Source organism: Micropterus dolomieu, linkage group LG10 (genome assembly GCF_021292245.1).
Source record: "Micropterus dolomieu isolate WLL.071019.BEF.003 ecotype Adirondacks linkage group LG10, ASM2129224v1, whole genome shotgun sequence".
NCBI lineage: Eukaryota > Metazoa > Chordata > Actinopteri > Centrarchiformes > Centrarchidae > Micropterus > Micropterus dolomieu.
The window spans coordinates 13,215,026-13,235,975 of NC_060159.1; the positions used below are offsets into that span (position 1 = coordinate 13,215,026).

General features: G+C 40.8%; 1 protein-coding gene across 6 annotated transcripts in view; it reads left to right on the forward strand.

Moving 5' to 3' along the window:
- The window catches only part of eya4 (EYA transcriptional coactivator and phosphatase 4), a 44,589-nt gene that overhangs the window by 1,056 nt on the left and 22,583 nt on the right, over positions 1-20,950 (forward strand). For 5 of the 6 annotated variants that reach the window (XM_046060444.1, XM_046060445.1, XM_046060446.1 and 2 more), the window contains exon 2: positions 3,221-3,281. In XM_046060444.1, the coding sequence (XP_045916400.1) occupies positions 3,249-3,281 (33 nt within the window). In that variant the 5' untranslated portion in view covers positions 3,221-3,248. Of the gene's footprint in view, positions 1-3,220; positions 3,282-17,630; positions 17,946-20,950 lie in introns of those variants that run through there. The other variant, XM_046060447.1, reaches the window with a different exon arrangement.

A 20,950-nucleotide genomic window follows, 5' to 3' on the forward strand; every position in this document is an offset into this window, starting at 1 on the left:
TCCGCACTTCTCTTCCCCAGCGTGCCCACGGCTTTCTCCCCAACTCTCCTCTCATCCCACGTGGAGTTTGTGTTTATATTTGATATGTAGGAAATGGGAATCTTATACCACGGCCGGGCTCTCAGGGCTTGAATGGCCCCTGGCCATTGGCCTGCCCCTAACAACATGACAGGTTACGCGCCGACTCAAAATCTGATAGGCCTACTGCGCAGTAATCCATACAGATTAGATTTCACATTAAAGACTCATACTTAACCAAGGCGCATTAATGCGCATGAGATGGATGGACGGGATTTGGTTTGTGGAGATTTTGGGGAAATGATAAAGTCTTGTACACATTGCCTAGAGAATTAAAATCAGTTATTGTTCTGTCTTTTTTTTATTCGGGCGAATAAACCAGCAGATCGGAAATTTACAATAAAGCCCAAATTATGTAATTATTTTAAATAGCCTTTCGGTTTAGTATTATGATGAGGAAAATATTAAGTAGGCCTAACCACTTCAGTTTTCCATTTTAGAAAACAGGCCTATATTAAAATATCTTATAAAAATGCAATATTTGTTTATAATTGGCAATTTTTAATTAGTAAATTATTTCTTTTTATGTTGTATTTATGTAATATTTTATGTTTTGTGTCTATTGGTTATTATATTTTTCACTTTATCTGAAAGAGTGTAGGCTATTTGAATTTAGGGTAGGCCTATGGCGGTATTTTTTTCCCAAAGTTCCGAATTTAGTGGGCGGGGTGTAAACTTAAATAAAATTAATCAAAGTTTAATTTATCATTGTGCGCCAATAATAAATAAATCGCCTATATTCACACTGTAATCCCTTAAATGGTGTTCTCCTTTGTGCTGAAAAATATAATAGGCTATAGTTATTGTAAAATTCGGAATACATAAGACATTTTGACATTAAATTTTGACAATTATTCCTATGAATAAATGTTGTGTGTGTCCTCAGTGGGCTATTGCAGTGAAAATAGTAAGTGTGGCCCATTTAAACTCAGAGGTGCAGAGTTCAGGGTGAAGAAGCTCGTCTACATCTTCATGTGAAGGATAAAGGCGTTTAGGAAGAAAATTCCTTCACTGGCTTTTTTAAAAAGTGTAACCAAAAAAAATAATCGATCTGTGCGTAAAAACAATTGACTTCACTCCAGCCTCTTCAGCCAGCAGCAGTCTGCGGTTTGTTCAACATTCTCCTCTTTTCGGCTTTTATAGCGTGCAATTACCGCAGGGTAGCTGCGTAGTCCACTTTATAATCCTCTGCCTTCCCTTATGTGTTTCTTATGTCGCTGTCAATAGCCATAGAGAGAAATATAATTCTCTCTTCTGGGACACTGAAGGAAATGGCAGGCATTATTGATTCCCTGTAGTGTCAGGTAACTGCTGGGCGGTTTGAGGGCCCTGTGAGGCAGTCATGTGTAGTGTGATATAACACATAAGAGGTAGGCAAACCAGTTGGTCATCAACAAAGTTTAAGAATATTTGAAAGCATCAACATATATATATAGGCAATGTTTTTAAAAGAGCTATTCCATACTTGGATAATTTGATTAGTGTCAACGTATCACTCTAATGCCAAAAAGCTAGACAAACCCTTCACCGCTCTTAAAATGGTGGATAATCTTTACTTTGTGTGGGTTCACTGTCCACCACATCCGTGCTAAAGAAGGAATAAGTCATGAAGGGCAGAGTGAACTGCAAACGGATAGAAGGCTGATTCTGTCCTCCACAAAGGTGAGAGGGAGGGAGAGAGGGGGCGAAAGGAGAGGGGGTGAGGGAGGGAGGCTTAGACACAAATCAATTCACCTGAGAGACGCATTATTGTCTTCGGTTTCAGGCGAGGAGGAGCTGAACGCTATGAAAAATTAAAAGGATGCCAGTTAGTTTAAAGGATCTAGCCAGACAACTCCACTGTGCACAAGCGCCTGCACACACACACACACACACACACACACACACACACACACTGAATAAACTGAAAAAAGTAATACGTTGCTCTAATTTAATGTTCTTGATAGTAATCCATGTTTTGGGACACATTTTAGATTGAGCCTTTATAGAAGAGTAATCCCTTATCCCTATGTATGTTTTTTTGTGTCAATGCACACATGGTTCAGGCTGGTACACACATGCTCTGATATAGACCCTTATTCACTTAGCTGAACACACAGCCTTGAAGACACTGCGTAGAAACAACAGCATTTGCAGCTTCTCCTGATACTGGCCCAACCTGCAGGTGCAGAAAAACATATTTATTTACTTAAGCTGAAGTGGAATAGAGTAAATGCATTAAAAAAAATTTAAATAACGATTATTTTCACTGGGAAGTTAGCTGGAATTGGTTCAGTGGCACTACCACACTTGCTGGGAACCACAGATCTAATGACAGGGAAGGACTTTTGTGTTTGCATGTGAGTACGTGTCTTTGCAGCCTACTCTTTTGTTCAACTGTCAAACTTTTCTGATGGCCTTTGCACAATATAGCAGACAAGAGCCATTTTGTGCCATTCTTTTGGGGTGATGGCATTGTTTTTCCCTTATCCCCGCTGGCCTTTTGTTGCAGCGTCGCCCTCTACATGACAGTAGCAAAAAAGAAAAAAGACAAGGACATTTTCTGTCTTCATTTTTCATTTTTTCTGATCGCAACATTTAATCTCACTTAAGTTGAAGACAATCAACCTTGGCCTCTTCGTCGCTCCAGACTCCTGCGCCAACCTGTCTCCTGTCTAGTATTAATAGGGTCGCTCACTGTCTTCGAGTGCTATAGCCAGCCACTGTGTCTGTGGTCCAGAGCCAGCCAAGCAGCCATATCATTTACACTTCTCCATTTTCATTGTTGATATTTACTTCTGCAATTATCTCTCCACTTCACCCTCGGCTGAAGATGATATGCTGAAGTTAACGCTGCAGCTTCCCTCCAGTCTCCTGTTGCTCACACATGAACACACTTACAGAAGGTCGAACCGACAGATGTAGCCAGACGTAAAAAAAAAAAAAATAATTATATTAATACAATATGGTAGGTGGTTTCATCCACAGTGTGAGTGTAAGTAATTAAATTTAGCAATCAAGTCGCAAGCAAGTGTTTAAGCAACTTCCTTGGATAGCAATATTAGCACAGGTGATGATTTACCATTTAATTGTGGACAGGTAAAGATATATATCCATTATATCCACTGACCCACATTTTATTTTGTAATTTTTGCCCTTGAAGTGTGTGGCGGATCACAACCCAAGAAGCCATGGAGGCCTCACAGGACCTCAACGAACAGATGGTGAGTTAAATGCTACTGTATGCATGTGTGTGTGGGTGGGTGGGTATACCTTGTACCGACCACACAAGTCTGAGGTATGGGTGCATTGGAGAGACATGTGTTTGCGCTAACACACAGCAGATGCCGTTCAGTGAGTGTACAGTAACCATATGGCTGCAGTCAGAGTGAATGAGACTTCATTAGAAACAATACTGGACATAAACATCAATTTCGGAACTGAGAGTGTGTTTGTGTGTGTGTGCTGGAGTGTGTGTTTGGGTGTGCATGTAATACAAGTTAATCCAGTCATTTTAAATTACTGATTAACTTAATTGAAAAGGTAGGCCTTTTTTATTTCTACCATATCTCTTATACCTCAGTCACACACACATACACGCACACACAGAGCCAGAGGCTTTTTTGGTGTCTCAGCACAGCAGGCCGTCTCTGCGTCACGTCAGTGTCCCAGTTCTGCTTGTTTAAAGATCAGGCCGTATTGTTGGGAAAATGATTTTGGCGGCGAGTGAGGTCCACTCGCATTTCAAAGTCGTTAGTCAGCCACCAGAACAGGTGTAATTTCATCTCCTCCTCCTCCTCCTCCTCCTCCTCCTCCTCCATCAAGCCTGGTTCTCTCTCCCTCACTCTCCCTCTGACCTGCCAGCCTCCACAGTAATAATAGCAAGAAGTGGGACAGAGCACATGAACTATGTTGTTTTTCTCCCACTTTTTGTGTTGCTCTGTCAGACTCGCCCTGGGTTGGATTACGGGCTGACCCCAGTGGAGTACCGTCACTCGCATATACAGTGCGGTACAGTACATGCGCACAACAAAAACACACAGAAAAAGATGAAGAAAGAAAGACAGAAGAAGAGAGAAGCATCCATCTTGTCTTGCTGCCATCCAAATATCAAATATTGATGTCCATATTCCACAATTACTTCACCTGCTTTAAATAGGGCAGTGATATCATTTATAATGTGAATTTGAGCCACGGCACAAAGGCATTGATTAATTGTTCAGGTTGGAAATGAAACCTCAGAGCAAGGACAGAGATTTTAATCATATCACATAGAGCTATAGGCTTAGAGAGCTGAGACTTGTGACTTTTGGAAATGGTTGGTCTTTACCTTTTTTGGTAGAAACATTCAAGTTTATTTTGTGAAGCTGGTAATTGTTTTGAATTTTTGAATCATCACTGATGTGATTACATTTTGGGTATACGGTATATAATGTACATTCAGCTTGTTAGGTACAACTAGCTAAAATGAACGCAGCTAACAATTTCTTTCATTAATCTGTTGATTAATTTCTTGATTGATTAATTGTTTGGTCCATAAAATATCAAAGCACTGTGAAAAGAATCACACTTTCCCAAAGCCCAAGTTGGCATATTGAAATGTCTTTTTTTGTCTTTATTTGTAGTTTTGTGCTTATTGTTTTCACTTTAATAACAACTTAATTATTTTAGTACGAATTTCACAAATTCAATTTAATTTGCATTAAGTGAAAATGAAGGTTTCAATTTGTAAACTGATTATTTATATAATTGTAATTATTACTTCCCCTAAATGTTTTCCTCTTATTTAATATTTAAACTGAAAGTGGCTAAGTCTTTCCCCTCGCCGCTTCTTTGAAAAAGGCGTGTCTCGGGTGACTAGGAAAACAGCACAGACCTCACACACAAAGTTTCGGGGAGTTGTCTGTTGATACCTGATACCCCCACCACTCCCCTCTACCCTTTAAAGTCCCCCCCCCCACACACACACACACACACACACACACTTTTCCCACCACATCCATCGCACGTCATCTGGGTTATGGTCAGGCGTCCTCTCTGGCCGCCCGCCTGCCGAGGGCCAGCCTGCCGTCTGGGGTCCTCGGGGAGCACTGTAAAGAGCCCTGAGGCAAGGCCAACAGTCGTTAGCCCCGTAATGCTACTTTTAGCTTGTTTAAGTGTCTCACTACACCTGTTGTCACATACTTGTTTAAAGAAAAGATGATAATTGTTTTTTTGTTGTTGTTATTTTTGTGTGATGCTCTATTACATGATGATGATGAAGAGACAACTATGATCCCGGTTGGATAAAATGTGTTATTGTGTATTAAGCTATATTCTAAGTATGAATTTGTACAAGCATTAAGCAGATATTTATCAAAGATGGACCAGCATGAGTCCTTAAGTATACACACACAAACTCCACACACAGAGCGGACAGAGCCCTGATTGAAGTCTCCTGTCTGTTGGCTAGTCGGGGAAGCAGTAAGAGACGGGGGGTAGCGGCGGTGTTTGTTGACCCCGGGAAGCCTTGCAGGATTTAAATGTATGGCCACCAAAAGAAAAAAAAGTGGAAAGATGAAGGAGGAGGAAAAAAGAGAAGAAAAAAAGGTTCTTTTAGCTGTAGCCTTTTCCTCTGGTGCGTTGGGAGAGGCCCAGAGTATGGCAGCTGTCCCAGTCTGTGTGTGTGTGTGAGACAGAAAGACAGAGAGAGAGAGAGAGAGAGAGAGAGAGACCAACTTAGAGGAGGAAAGGGGTCAGGTTGCACCCCTCTTTCACCCCTACAACCCCATACAGACACATTCACACAAACTTACATGCAGCAGCAGTAGCTAAATACGAGCACGGCCCAACCCTGATTGCCAAGACTGCATTAGCGTCATAGACAGTCGTTTCAAAATCTGCCCGGCGACAAGGCATGAGGAGGTGTGGAGTGTAACAGCTACCCCCTGGCATCCCAGTAGTAGGCTGGCACCCTAGTTGTGGCAGCGAAGTGCACTTCAATTTCAGCTTAGTGTACAGTGATTCTTGTAAGATTTATGTTTGGTTGACAGCTGAGTGTTGCTGAGAGAGTCTGCCTCCGTCTGAGCTTGTACTGAGGGGTGAAAATATTTAAGACACATAAATGATGCCATTATTCTTGATTAAATTATAGTTGATAACTATGGCAAAGGAGGAGATGAGGTCAAACAGAAGCAGACAAGTTGCAATTGGAGTGCACAATAAACGCTGTAGCTCATCACTAGAAAGATGTCAAAGTTTATACCTTAAACATTGCTTTCCTGCATCCTTCACTCACCCACCTCTCGGAAGAGATGTGCTTCCATTTTATTAAATGTGTCAACACTGCACCCACACTGACTTAGAGACATGCACATGGGAAGCACATCATCCCAACACCCCATGTTATTTTTCTCTCTCTCTGGTGGACTTAACAGTAACAGCTGTTTATGTCACACAAATATCTCACTATGTAACGGTAATGATTGATCAAGGCAACATGAGTGACTGTGGGAGGAGGAAAAATCGGTGCGTCAGTAAATTAAAACAACACTGATTTGTCCCATGGAGCCCAGATGAAAGTATTTTGGGTCAGTAAATTTCAGCTGTCAGTCAGCCTGGTGAAGACAGTTCGTCAAGCTCCTCCCTGGACAGGACAGCTGTTTCGAGATCTGAGGTCCGAGTCGATGTGAACTGAATGGACACAACGCTTTAATACTCCTTATGCATCCCTCAAAATTTTGTTTTTGGTGTTGATTTCAAGTTGAGATGATCAATACCGCTCTCTTACCTGTAAATATAAAGCTTCAGCCAGCAGTTAGTTAGTTTAGCCTGGCTCATCCAAAAATAGCAAAAAAAAGCCAACCACTACCTCTGCAGATGGCTGATTAATGGTGCGTTCCATTTGAGATGGGAAGTTGGAATTTCCAAGGTCAAAGTCAGAAATTTCAAAGGGAACGCCCCCTTTAGTCGTATTTCTGACTTGGAAAGTCAGAAGAACTGCACTACCCCAACTTTGTCATAGAAATTTTTGTACACAAAGTCTTGTCCAAGTGCTGTCTTTGTTGTTATAGTGTTTATGCGTAAATACAGCACAATGCGTTTTTTTTTTAAATCAACCGGTGTACCAATAGCTAATCTGGCTAGTTGTAAACAATGGCTGGCCAAGCAAGGTTTTCCAACTTGTAACTGGAACACCATCGTCTCGGGTGTGATGTTATTCCCAGCTCAGACCTCCGACTTCCGAGATTAATGGAATGCACCATAAGTCACTACCTCCTGCCAAGAAATGGTCCAGAATATAAAATCGTTCAGTTTTCGTACAGATTAAACAAATGAGATACAACATGGTCATTAGTACTTTTTACAAGTGTAGATTTATTACCATGGGACAGAGCCAGGCTAGCATTTTCCCCCTGCTTCTAGTCTTTATGCTAAGCTAAGTTAACCGATTGCAGGCTTTATTTAGCAGAAGGACATGAGTCATTTTGATCTTGTAATCTATTTTTCCTTAAGAGAGCAAATAAGGGTATTTGCGAACATGTCCATGTATTTCTTCAATATTTTGAATATGTACGGTCTACTTCTTTTCTTTCTTCTGATTCGGGTCATGTTTTATGTAATTTAACAAAGTATTATTCATCCACAAAGTGAATTGGTGATCTTTGTTCTTTTCAATAACTAGACTTAATTTTGGGAACAGGATGAAATCAGCTCAAGTAAATACCATGGATAAAGGATCCTATTTTCAAAAAAAGAACTTCTTTGTTTGGACATAAATTTAGGATGCTTGAAACAACCGAAATATCTGCCTCTCACCGAAACCTATTCAATTCTTGCCTTGGTTCAGATTTATAACTCATATATTATACAGTTGAGCGAGAGTCTGGCCGGCCAGGAGAAAGCTAGTTAGGTGTGAGGTGAGCAGGTCACAGACTGCCTGTGAGCCAATCACAGTCTGACAGAGCCAAACCCCCCAAACAGACTGGAGAATCCATCTAGAAACCCAGAGCAACCGGCGTGGGCTTTCTAGAAGAACGCACCAGACAGGAAACCGCATGATATGTGTGCTTCAGTGTCTGCAGTGAATGTGTGTGTGTGTGTGTGTGTGTGTCTGTGTGTAGGTGTTTCTGTTATACACATACTTTCTGTGGTGTGGGACGGCTGAGGTCATCTGAGTGGAGACACTCTTGTATTGTGACCATGCTTGTTTAATGGAAGTCAGTCAGGGCATGGTACTTCATGCCAAGATTCCTTACTTTATTGATTACTCAGTTTTTCAAGGAGTTTTCAAGGAAAATCACATTATTGCCAGATGTTACATTTTTCCCTACGGAACATTTGAAAATGATAAAAACCCATTGAAAAGAATTTGATTCCAGTCATGACACTAAATTCAAGCTCTTCAAAACTCTGAAAGTTACATTACATGCACAGAAGTCCTTGGTGAAGTAGTAAAACAGTTTATTCTTTGTTTGCCGCCATTTCCATAAATAGAGCCCTTGATACCACAGCCCACCTTTTGTTCAGCCTGGTCTTCTGGCCAAATGCTCATCTGCCATAACAAAAAATAGGAGCATATTTCCTCATTTTTGGGAAGGAAATGAAATTGCAACAATTGTGCTTTGGTTACGGAGGAACCTGCCTGCCCTGCCTGCCGCGAGAACTTCCTCTGCTCCTCTGCTGGGAGATTGTATTTCTCTCTCAGCAGCGCAGAATCACAAAGGTAGCAGAGGGGTCGCCGAGGCCAGATGAGCTGTGACCTGGGTCTCTGTGCTGACTTAATACTCCTGACTAAGGCTCCAAATAATGATTATTTTCATTATTGATGAATACATTGTTAGATTTTTTAACTGCTTGTTTCCTTATGTTCACATACACATATATATATATATATATATATATATATATATATATATATATAATTAGTTTGACTTTGACTATAGATCAATGCTGCACCACCAGACAGCAGAGCAGCTTTTTCCTTTAAGCTATCAGACTATTAAACTTCAATTCATCCTCAGGACTGCTCAGTTTTGTATAGTTTATTTCTGTCTACCAGTTTTATGATTGTTTTTGTATTACTGTGTATTGTCTGCTATGTAGCAGAAGGGAGTTGCAAACTTAACTCCACTTTACATGTAATGTGACAAATAAACCTTGTAACTTGCTGTTAACTAGCATCACTTTGTTATTGGGACATACGTGTTGAATGCCTGGCTAAAAAAACAATTTCCTTGAGATTGTTGACGATGGCATCCTAAATAAGAACAAATGGAATATTTATGATCGATGGACCCTTGCAACCAATTTGTACATTTAAAAAAGTATTTTTATGAAGGGGCATTCCTTTTGAAAATGACCACAATGACCACAAAGACAAGAGTCAAATCTATCAATACATTATGTGTTACATTCATTAATTCACTTTTTTGTCATAGTATGTAACTTTTTCAGTAATAGCATGCTGACAGCTTTCCAGTCTCATTGAGGCCATTTCAAATATGTGCTAGATTTATTTATGGATGTATTTCCTAAAGAAGCACATTTGTCCATCTGACCATGTTTAAACTGGAGTTGATGCCCAGCGAGACACTCGTACTCTCCCTGTCCTTGATTCATTCTGTCTGTCAGTCCTCCTGTCTGTCTGTATCTATCTGTCTGTCCCCCCTTCTCTTTCTCCGCAGGCCTGCTCGCCTCTCCGTCTCTCCCTGTGTCTCTCTGGCTAGAGTGATGATTCAGGGCCTATTGTGAAGTCAGCAATCCGATACAGAGCTAGCCAGAGAGCAGAGGGGGAGGAAGGTGGATGATAGAGGGAGGGAGGGATAGAGAGAGTATAGGGGGATGAGAAACAGAAGGGATTATGGGTGTTCTCATAGCCAGGTCCATGCTGTCTGGAGCCCAGGGCACTTTGGCACCCATACCTGTCCTCTGCTTTACCTGTTGCTCTCATTCTCTAATTTGGCCTATGGCCTTTGTGTCTCTTTGTCTTCCTTTTATCTTTTTCTTTCTCACACCCCTGAGCTCTTCACTGTCCCTTTTTGGAGTCTCTGCCCTTCCCTCTTTTATTTTTCACACTTACACACATCCTCTTCGCCCTCAATCTGCCTTCCTTCTTCGCCGACATATGGTATTGTGAATGATTTTATTAGGAAGATGATATGAAGTGTTTCAAGGCCTGGTATGATGGAACAGCTTGCGACTTTTGAGACATTCAACTCCTGTTCACTCTCCTCCACGCGTATAGGGCTGCAGTAACTTCAAATAATCGGCTGCATATTGAATCTGAGAGCAGATGGTGTGTGTGTGAGGGAGAGAGAACATAACTATCTGTCTGCTGAATGTGTTTCCATATGTCTTTTCCTTGAGGATATCTACCTTATGTTGTACCTATCACATGCACACACACACTGTGATGTCATGAGCAGCATTATTTAACAGGCAGCTGGGAGGCCATTCATCATTTAATTAAAAGCGTCTGAAAGGGATCTGAGGCCTAATGAGATTAGCTTTAATTATTGATGCTGCTGCTGCTGCTGCCACAGACACGCACTTACACACACAGGCTCACAAACACACACACACACACACACTCTAGTTATGAACACCACAGACACTGTTAGAATTAGACTCTTAAACTTAACATACAAACACTAGCATCTGCACTATTTTTAATTCTTTTGCTCTCTTACCTGATCTTTTTCCCGACACACACACACACACTCATTGATTTTGCTTCACGGTGGGTTGGTGGATTTGGAGGGGGAAGGCTTGTGGTATGGGGACCGAGCAGGGGGTGCAGTAGCTGCGGTCGGGTTGGGGATGAGGAAGGGTGAGGGGAGGGGTTGCAGGAGGATGGTGTTGTGTTTCTTCAGGTCTCACACAGCAGCAGAGAGCTCTTACTGTTCTAGTCCACTCACTCCATTCTCCATTTCATCACGTAGATCGTGTATGAAGTCCATACAAACGCCAGTGGATGTCTAATGTCAGTTAACTTATTAACATCCTTTTCTCCCCTTTTATATACCCATGTGTATCTTTAAGGTTGTTAAAATCATCTTATTTCTAACAGTATCACATGTATTCCAGCTCCATTTGTCAGAAGGAAATATTATAGATGTCTTTACTGTCATTTTAGATTTTTCCCCAGAATTCAATCTGACATACTTCGTTTATCTGCAAACCTCAGCTGCACTATTGAAATAAAGGTCTCTGTGTTTGACCTACGTTCTTCTTCTTCTTTTTCTTCTTCTTCGATATGGAGCTGGGAGTCATGTATTGAATCATTCAGATCAGTTATTTGAGCTGATTTTAAATGAACTGATTCATTAATTTCTCTATACAATATTATAGATAAACTTGTAGAAATGTTAATGATTAATAAAGTAATTATTTTACTAATTCACTTATTTATTCACTTCACTCTGCAGTTACCTGTCCCAATATCTGACTTTCTGATACAGTCATCATACATGCATATTGTACCTTTAGACATTACATATTGAGTTGTGTTCTTGAGTGTGTTTCTGTGTCACTGAGTAGAGCGATGGCCCGAGTGTGTGTGTGTGTGTGTGTGTGTGTGTGTGTGCGCGCTTCTAGTCAGCCATGAACTGGTTTAGGTTTCTCCCAGTTGTTTTTTTAATCACTCTCATCAGATTAGCTGAGCAGGGGCAGTAGAGGCCAAACGCTTCACAATTAACAGCGCAGAACCGGCCTGCACACACACACACACACATATCCATCAGTGACTTTTCATTCGTCTCCGCTGAGTAAAGCTGCATTAAATCATCTCTGTGATCCCCTCACTCTCTGAGACAATGAGGAGCCATTTTAAATGGCAAATGTGAAGACCACCAGGACGGTGAGTCAGACTCCTCTACTGCTCTTCCTCCCCAAACATGTGTGTTCACTACAAGTTGATTTCAATAAAATAATCTTTGGGATTCTAAAATTAGTCGGGTGAACTGACCCTTACCTTACTTTGTTCATTCAAAGAGACAAAACAATTATTTTTACAGATCACCCATTAAACCCAGCAGGAATTACTTCCTAGCTTAGTTATAGCTTATAATTGAAATCACTAAATTCAATTATTCCTTGTCCTGTTTTGAGAATATATGCATCACTTAATAAATATCTGAAAACTGGTGCAGACAACATAGCGCCAAGCTAGCAGGAGATACGCAGGGTATAGCGGCTCACTAGTGGCCCAGTTTAGGTAGACTGCTCGATCTTTAGTGGTCCATGGCCAGTCTGTCGTCAGCAAGTTGCTAAGAATGCGATCAAAACTGAAGGATCTAATTATGATTTAGGAAGGTCAAATGTTTACACGGAGCATCAGCAAGACTTTACATCTCAGATTGTTGTTGTTGCAGCAGCTCATAACATCATAGCCCAGAAAAGCCGTCTAGCCGCCTAAGCAAATAAGCATATTTCCCAAAACACTGAATCTTTCCTTGAATGTTGTTCAACAGCAACCAGGGATTATTTTCATTATAGATTAATGTGTTGATTATTTTCTCTATTGATTATTCTATTAAATGTCAGGAATAATGAAATACATATCAAGCGAAGTCCTGGTACCCTATGGTAAAATCTATATACCATATAACTGCCATGTCCCCAGTTTGATCGACTTTTGTGACATGTTCTCTCCCTCTCTCTCACCTCAATTCTTGTCTCTATCTTCTCTGTCACAGATTCAATTCAATTTACTTTCAAGACTTTAAAAAATGCAAATATTTATGCAAGCTGGAGTGAATTTTTAATTTAAATAAAAACTATTGATTAAAATGATCATTTCAGCTGAAGTTACATAATATATACTAATAATAACCATTTGTATGGTGAAATGTGGCAAAAAGACATTCACTATACTTGGAGACGCTGTTCATATTCTGCTGTGTAGAAATGCTGTCCAGTTTCATCGCATTAGTAAACCTGGTTGGTTGAAGACAATTTTTGCTGTATATTTGAACATACAAGAATTTACAGAATGCACTTTTAAACATGGAGGTGTTTCCAAAGTTGTATTTTATGCTACAAAATCAGTGTCATTTCTTTATTATCTGCAGCCTACAGTCATGAAACTTCTAAAATTAAATTTTACATCACATGCAAGTTGTTGTTTCAGGTCAAACTCACGCACCTAATATGCCTGTAACTCCATTCTCTGTCTTGAATAGCATCTCTGTGCAACATACCTTGGAGCGACCATGCTGTGTGTTCTCTCATTTCTCAGATTGTTCTTATCGTCCTGGGGGTTCAATGTAGAGGCCAACGTCTAGTTTTAGCTCTATTTTGGTCTTTTTTTCCTCTCCCTGGACAATGCGAAGACAAAGGTTCAAACATGTGATACTTTAGGTGCAGAAACTGTGTGTGACTATTTCATTTCTGTTTATTTCACATTGTGAGCCACACCGCAGGCAGCTCTTGTCAAATTCATGTGAGCATAGGCAAGTAAGGAGAGGTTTCACCTAGCCGGAGAGACAGAGAGAGAGAGAGAGATGTTTTTGGAGAGTACCTTTTCACCCAACCCCCCCCCTTCCCTGCTCCACAGACTCACCCTGTTCTTCCCTTTCACTCCCTCACTTCTTTTTTTCTTTTATAGCTTCCTACTACACCTGAAAAGGGGGCATTTTTGGAGGCATAAAGAGAGGGATAGTTTTACACCTCCCCAGGCTGGGGGAACTGGGGGTTGTAGAAGGACTGGTGGGCGGAGGGAGGGAGGGAGGAGGCTTGGCACAATGTATTTTACATGAAAGGAAGAGGATAGAATTTCCACACCGATAACCACCTCATACAAATGGGTAGAGCAGAGAGCTTTGAGCAGGGGACAGGTAAACGTGTGAGATTGTGTGTGTGTGTGTGTGTGTGTGTGCGTGTGTGTGTGTGCGAGAGAGAGAGAGAATGTGGAGGATAAATAGAGATGGAGGTTGTGTTTGTGTGGTGAGTAACATCCCTCATGAATGTGTTTTGTGGTCGACACACACCAGCCGATGTCAGAGACAGGCATGGCTGAATGATCACGTTGCACAGGTGTGTGTGTGTGTGTGTGTGTGTGCGCGCCTGTGTGAAAGACTAGCTATGTGTTAGGAAATCACAACTAAAGTCTTTCTTTTCTTCTTCTATTCCTGACTTTTTTTTGTTGCTAATAATAGTAAAGAAATATTTCAACGTTTTGGGAAATGGTTTTATCCGTGTTCTTGCCAAGCGTTAGATGAGAAGATTGACACCACTCTAATGTCTGTACGATAGATGTGAATCTGCATCCAGCTGCCAGTTAGCTTAGCTTAGCACAAAGGGAAACTGCTTGTCTGGCGCTACTAAAACCACAAATTATTATTTTTATACTTCGATTTTTGTACAGCTTATACAAATGAGATTAATTCATTAATTAGTGAGCTGGATTTTGTTAACTTTGAACAGAGCCAAGCTAGTTGTCTCCCCCTGTTTCCAGTCTTAATGCTAACCTAAGGTAACTATGCTAGGGTAAGCTAGTCTTTAGCTTACTATTTATCTTACAGATATGTGAGTGGTATCAATCTTCTCATCTGACTCTCGGTAAGAAAGCAAATGGGAACATTTTCTAAAAGAACAATTCCTTTGAACTCAGATTTTATTATTTAAATATATTAATGAATTATATGAATTAATTTTAAAACATAAATATAAAGTGCACTTATTAATACAGTTATTACACAGAAATAAATGTACTTGACGAGATAAAATAAAAAAAATTTACGGAGCTTATAAAAATATCTCACTTAAGATTTAAGTAGAAAATATAAAAGAACCAACAACAACAAGACCAAAGAGATGAAGAGAAACAGAGACTGTCTCCGTCTGTTTTACTGTCTACCGAGGGGAAGATAAACCGCTGTTGTTCCACTTGATGAACAAAGTTACTCTCAAGGGCCTCTTAAAGGGGAGCGAGACATCTTCGTCAGACACTTTTAAAACACTCCTAAAGTCAACAAAAACCAAAGCCTATTCCTGTCATTTAGCTGTCTCATATACTACTCACTTCCTTCGCTCAGTTCACTGCACACATGCCACTCTACTGTTTTTTTTTTTGTATTTTCTATTTCATCAGGCGTGTTTTGGGACACCTCCCCTGCTCCCTTCTCCACTTGCTGTGAAAATATTTCATCTGGGATGTTTTTGGACAACCCCCTCCCGATGGGCTTCTGCCTGGCTAATAATAAAGTGCTTGAGTTGTCAAGCGCTTCGGCAACACCCTAATCTGTTCTGACAGCTAGTCCTCCACGTACACTCTCAGACGTCCAGCACATGCTCACAAGCGCATGTCGGCATGCACATATAACACACGACAGACATTTGCCCTGATGTATGCGCATGGGTTCACAGACAGTCTATCAATCAAGGTGTTTATTGGGATTGGGGGATAAATGCTGTGAGACAGGGCCACATGCTGTCACCATGGCGACCTAGCTAAAGGCTGGAGCACAGTTGGAGACAGTGGCCCTGTTCCAAATTGGTCTCTAGGCCTATATACAATCTGCACCCTTCTCGTTACCTTGTAGATGTACATTCAAACTGGTCTGTATGTTGTTCAAGGGTCAGTTCACCAGTATTTCTAATATAACAAGATATTATATTAAATTAAATTAACACACTGATATTTAGTTTAATTTAAGATGTAATACTAAAGTAGAAAAGGAAACCTATTCACTGATTCATATTTTCCTTTACACATAGTACACATGAGTGAACAGTAGAATCACCAACAGGTAAAATTTACCCGCAGCTGTCTTACGATTGTAAGTAACTTTGTTTCAAAAAAATATTCAAGTCCCCCATTTTTGACTTCCTAAAAGTGTGTTATGTAACACCCCTTATTTTTAGTAAATTGTCAAGATAAAGCCAAATTTAAAAAATGAGCATTTACAGCTATAAATGCAACCAGCTAAAATTAACCCCTATGGACAACACAGTCATATCCGGGATATTGATTTTGCACTTTCAGATTAACATTGCATGTTGCTATTTGGCCCTTTGCCCAATACAGTGCATGATAGAGCTACACCAAACCAATTTTTAGAGAACAGGCATTCAGCTTGTTCAGAGGACTGAGTGAAGGAGTCTGATGGTGGGGAGGTTTCAGGACTGAGCGATGTGCCCAATCAGTACAACTCATTGCCGCAGCCATTTAACAGCACAAAGACCACCAAGTTCAACACCAGAGTGCTGCTTAAAAACATCATGATGAACTATGATCAGCAGAATTTAGAGACAAACTTTGATCATTGATGTTTGGAACAGCTATTCAGGTCTGTACAAGATGCTCTCTGTCAGGTTTACTATTAGCACCAATAGACTAACAGATTTTTTTTTGATGTGAGCTCAAAATCAGAGTGGGGTGAGGTGAGTAGAGTCAGATATAAGTGAATAAACAGAGAGAAAAGTAACCCAATGGAGAAAGATGCTTAAATGCATGCGTGAATGTTAATTTAATTTTAACAACTAGTAAAAATCATAGTCCAGCCTTGACTAACACATCACACCATCAACAGTTTTAATAGGTAGAAAGTAGTTCCAATGTAACTGTGTATGTGGGTTATCCAAAAGAGTTGGGACACTTTTCTGTAAAGACAGGTTTCTGCTGAATTGAAAAAAGTATCAGAGCTGTGAGCACCACAACTGAAAAATGCATTCACTGCCACTGTATTGAGGTGGAGGCTGAAATCTCAAAACTATTATGGTATTATGGAAGGGTCAGGAATTGGCACTGTTTTAAGTTTCTGTATGAGTGTGTGGTCATTTTCCTGTTTGTTTGTGTGTATGTGTATGTGTGTGTGTGTGTGTGTGTGTGTGTGTGTGTGTGTGTGTGTGTGTTTTGGGCATGTGCCTCCCCTGATAACACCTTGACCACCACAGTGAAAGAGTGCCATCTTCAGACCAAGGTAGCTTGGAGTCCACCTAGTTGATAATACTCCCCCATTGACCCCTTTAGCTCAGCTATACACTTCACATATGACACACATGTGCAGCCCGTGTGGTTCCAATTAACACAGATTGAATGTGTATGCTCAGGTGTACATGTGAGTATCTGTGCGGTGTGGGTGAAATGGCCAGGGGGGTCAATTGCATGGTGTGAAGTTTATGGTCTGGCCTATACTTTCTACTGCACAGCAAGACATTGACATTACATCCACATCCATTTACCCCCATAGCTTCGTAAAAGTAATCACACTAAGGCTACCATCATACAAAGAATCATAAACACGGATGTTTTTCATTTTAGGGACTCAGACCTCCAGAAATTCTTCACAATACTTTTATAAGTGGGCCAGTTCCAACGTGGAATTCAGTTTCAGTGTCTATGTTACAAATGGATCAGGAAAAAAAGCTACATCTGTTACATTTAAAAAGTTCTTTGGCTTTAAATGTAAGCTTGAGTGAGTCTGTAGTGAGTGACAGCTGAGAGAGAGAGAGAGAGAGAGAGAGGAGGGGGAAGAGGAGGAGGAGAAGAGAAAAAGAGGGGGAGGAGGCAGAGGAGGGAAACAGGACGAGAGAAATGTTCCCCATTACTAGAGACAAGGAAGACAGGAGCTGTGTGTGGACTGACCTGAGAGACCGAGAGAAAAGTGTAGTTTACATGCAGTTTGCGTCTTTCCTCCAGCCACTACATGTTCGCTCAGAGTGAAAGGGAGAGACGCAAAGAGAAAGAAAAAAAGAATGCATTTTCTCCTGTAGAGAAAAAACAAGAAAAACGTGACACCTGGAGTACAAAGTGAGAGGCAGGTAGATAGAGCCGAGTCTAAGTGTGTTGGAGGAGTGTGTGTGAGACCAGCAAGCCTGTGTCTGAAGGGAAGCGAGTGGATCGTACAGCCCTGTAATGCTTTGTGGACATTTAGGACTGCTAACTGACCTGATTACACCCTGCGGTAAGAATGCATCTCTAACTCTGTGTGTGTGTCTGTGTGAGTGTGTAAGTGTGTTTCATGCTCTGAATAATGCTATAGTTTTTATAATCAACAGTAGTGTTTTCTGTAACATTAGTATATTTAATATATTATTTTGCTTCTCTCACTTCTTCGAATGCTGTTGAGAGATTTGTTATTTAATATAACATTCATTAGGTTGAATGGCTGCACTATTCCAAGCAAAATAAGGTTAATAGGTTATGATGATAGCACTGTAATTGTTTCAGGGTATCATTCAAGTTAATGTAAGTTAAATTAATTTACACTATGAATAGTAGGCTTTAGTAAAGTATCTTTCAAAACACTGTCACTAATTAATGGAAATATCCTTCATTATATGTAAATGTACAGAGGTTTTAGTTTTAGTTTTAGAGTCTTTATGTAATATGCTTAGATATTCTGCTTTCCTTTTTTTTGCAAGAGTTGAGGTTTGATGTAGGATTACAGCTCTGTTCTTGAATTTATCGAATAATACATTTTAGAGTAATAGACAACCATTGATGTTTGAAGTGGAATTGCTGTGTTCATAGCAAAGAGATTATTTGAAAAAATGTTTTTGAAATTTGGTTATGAATCGAAATGGTCCTTATACAGAAGCGTAAAAACAGAATTTCTTAAAGCCTTTATATACCATTTGTGTACGTGTGTGTATGCGCGCAGCTCTGTGCATGGTATCGGATGACCCGTTGCAGATGGGATGGGTTATTACCAGAAACACATAGCGTTATTCTTCTTTCTCTCTCCCTCTTTTACCCCCTTTTTTCTTCCTGTGCAGTTTACCAGAAACAGTAACACAAAACTTTCACATCTAGGACCAGAACCAGGACTGCTTCTGCTTATTTCTGACTCACACCTACTGTTTCTTATTTCTGCCTTTTAGGGTCAACTCAGGCCTCACGTTAAATATAATTAATAATAACACAAACATAGCAGTTTGTAATTCCCTTAAATAAATCATTGTTATTAGTGCTAATTACCTGTGGTACTTGTATTTGTCCCTCAGGGAATCTCCAGACCAGGCAGGTTGTGTTCCTGACCAGTCACCTGGCCAAACAAGTCAAAGGTCACCTTTTTAAGTGGCTCAGATGACACAAATGGGTCCTTCAGGCATCGTGGCCACCTAAGAGTACACGTAGAGGCCCTTCGTTTTGTTATTAAGGATGAAATTGGGTGTGTTTTACTACAAGATACGGAAAGAGAAAAATGGCGCTGAATAGGAGGACTTAAAATAGTGAGCACTTGGATTTTTGTAGCTTTATTAATTATTTCATCAATAGCGTAGTTTTAATGAGTCTCTATTAGATTATAAAGACTTTGTGTACTGGATACGAGTGTCAATCAAATTTTAACCAGGTAAAAAAAAGTTTTAGCACTGAGCAGAAAAAAAACATTTTTTCAGACCTTTTTCATATGTTACAAAGACAAAATAAATGTGTGGAATTATGTTAAACATGGAACAAGTTTCTGATAGATAAAGATAAAAGTGGTGAGATGTTGAGAGATGTGACAGACTCAGAGAGGTCAACGCTGGGAGAAAGTGTGCAGTGGATAAAGCACAATGATAAAAGCTTTTTCAGGATCAAAGCCCGCGTGTGCTTGTGTTTTCACAGACCACGTTGAGACAGAAACAGCCAATGTTGTGTGTTTCCACATACGCGTGCGTGCGTGTGTGTGTGTGTGTGTGTGTGTGTGTGGGCGCACATGTGGGGCTGTGTGTACACCCGCTTTTGTATGTAGCCTTGCGTGTGCGTTACATGTGGATTGCAGTTTCTCACGGCCCTGCTGTTGATGTCGTGACTGACAGCCTTGTTAAATTTCAGCAAAGCATGAAACGTAACATGAAAGTGGCTTGTGTGTGTGTGTGTGTGTGTGTGTGTGTGTGTGTGTGTGTGTGTGTGTAAAGTGATCCACACAGGGCAACCTCTGAACCCTGTCTTAAACAGCTAAGTGCTGCTTCTTATTCGCTCTCAGCAGGATCCTCTAATCAGAACCATAACACACAGAAATGTCCTAGTTTCCAAATACCTGGAGTTTAATGTCTGCTTGGCCAAGCACTTTCTCTGTATACTTACCTGTGATTGTGATAATGTGCAAATGACTTGGAATATATACTGCGTGGGTGAATTTGTGTGTGTGTGTGTGTGTGTGTGTGTGTGTGCGCGCGCATGCATTTCCATGTGCGGGTGTGTGTGTTTGGCACCTCACGCGTGCCCTACACCTCGACAGTGTGTTGACACAGTGATTATAGGGCAGCTGGTACACATTGGCCCTTGCTCCGCCCTGCATTTACTGTTCTAATTAGTTCCTGTTCCAAATAAGAGAGAGGAATTTTAATAGAGAGCCGCTGGTCTGCCGTCTAGCTCCGCATACCCTCACACACAGCCACACACATAAAACCAGCCTGTGTGTGCAATTGCAGTGAGTGTACGCTGCGATGGAAAGGCGCTGAGGCTGAAGTGTGTTTTCTTAATCATTTCTATTTATTTTTTTCCTCAACGATGAAGGAAAAGTTCCAGCGCGGAGTGATTGACACGACCAAATGTCTCCGAACCCCCCACCCCCACCCCTCCCACCCCAAAGTCAAGGCTCGATTTTGTGCCCACAGTGACCCGTTTAAGGGTGAAGAGTGAGCCCTGTGACCTAACATGACCCCGCCCTGACCTTTCCACTCTTTAAGGGTTGAGGAAGGGGCTTGGGCTTTGGATTGAGCAGGGTCACGGGTGAACAAGGGAAAGTTACTGTCTGTCATGTGGACGCCAGTTGGCACTTCAGTCGCAGCGGTGGCGACAACTACAGACACCGGCTCTTGATTTATTATTTAGTACCATTTTAAGAATCAGTCAATTGCATTTTGTTACAATTTTTTGTTTACTTTGAGGAAGTTTCTCTTCCCTTCTTACAGTTCATGATACTTATGTAATTTGTCTGATTCATAAACACTGGTTTATGAGGCTGATTTATGGCAC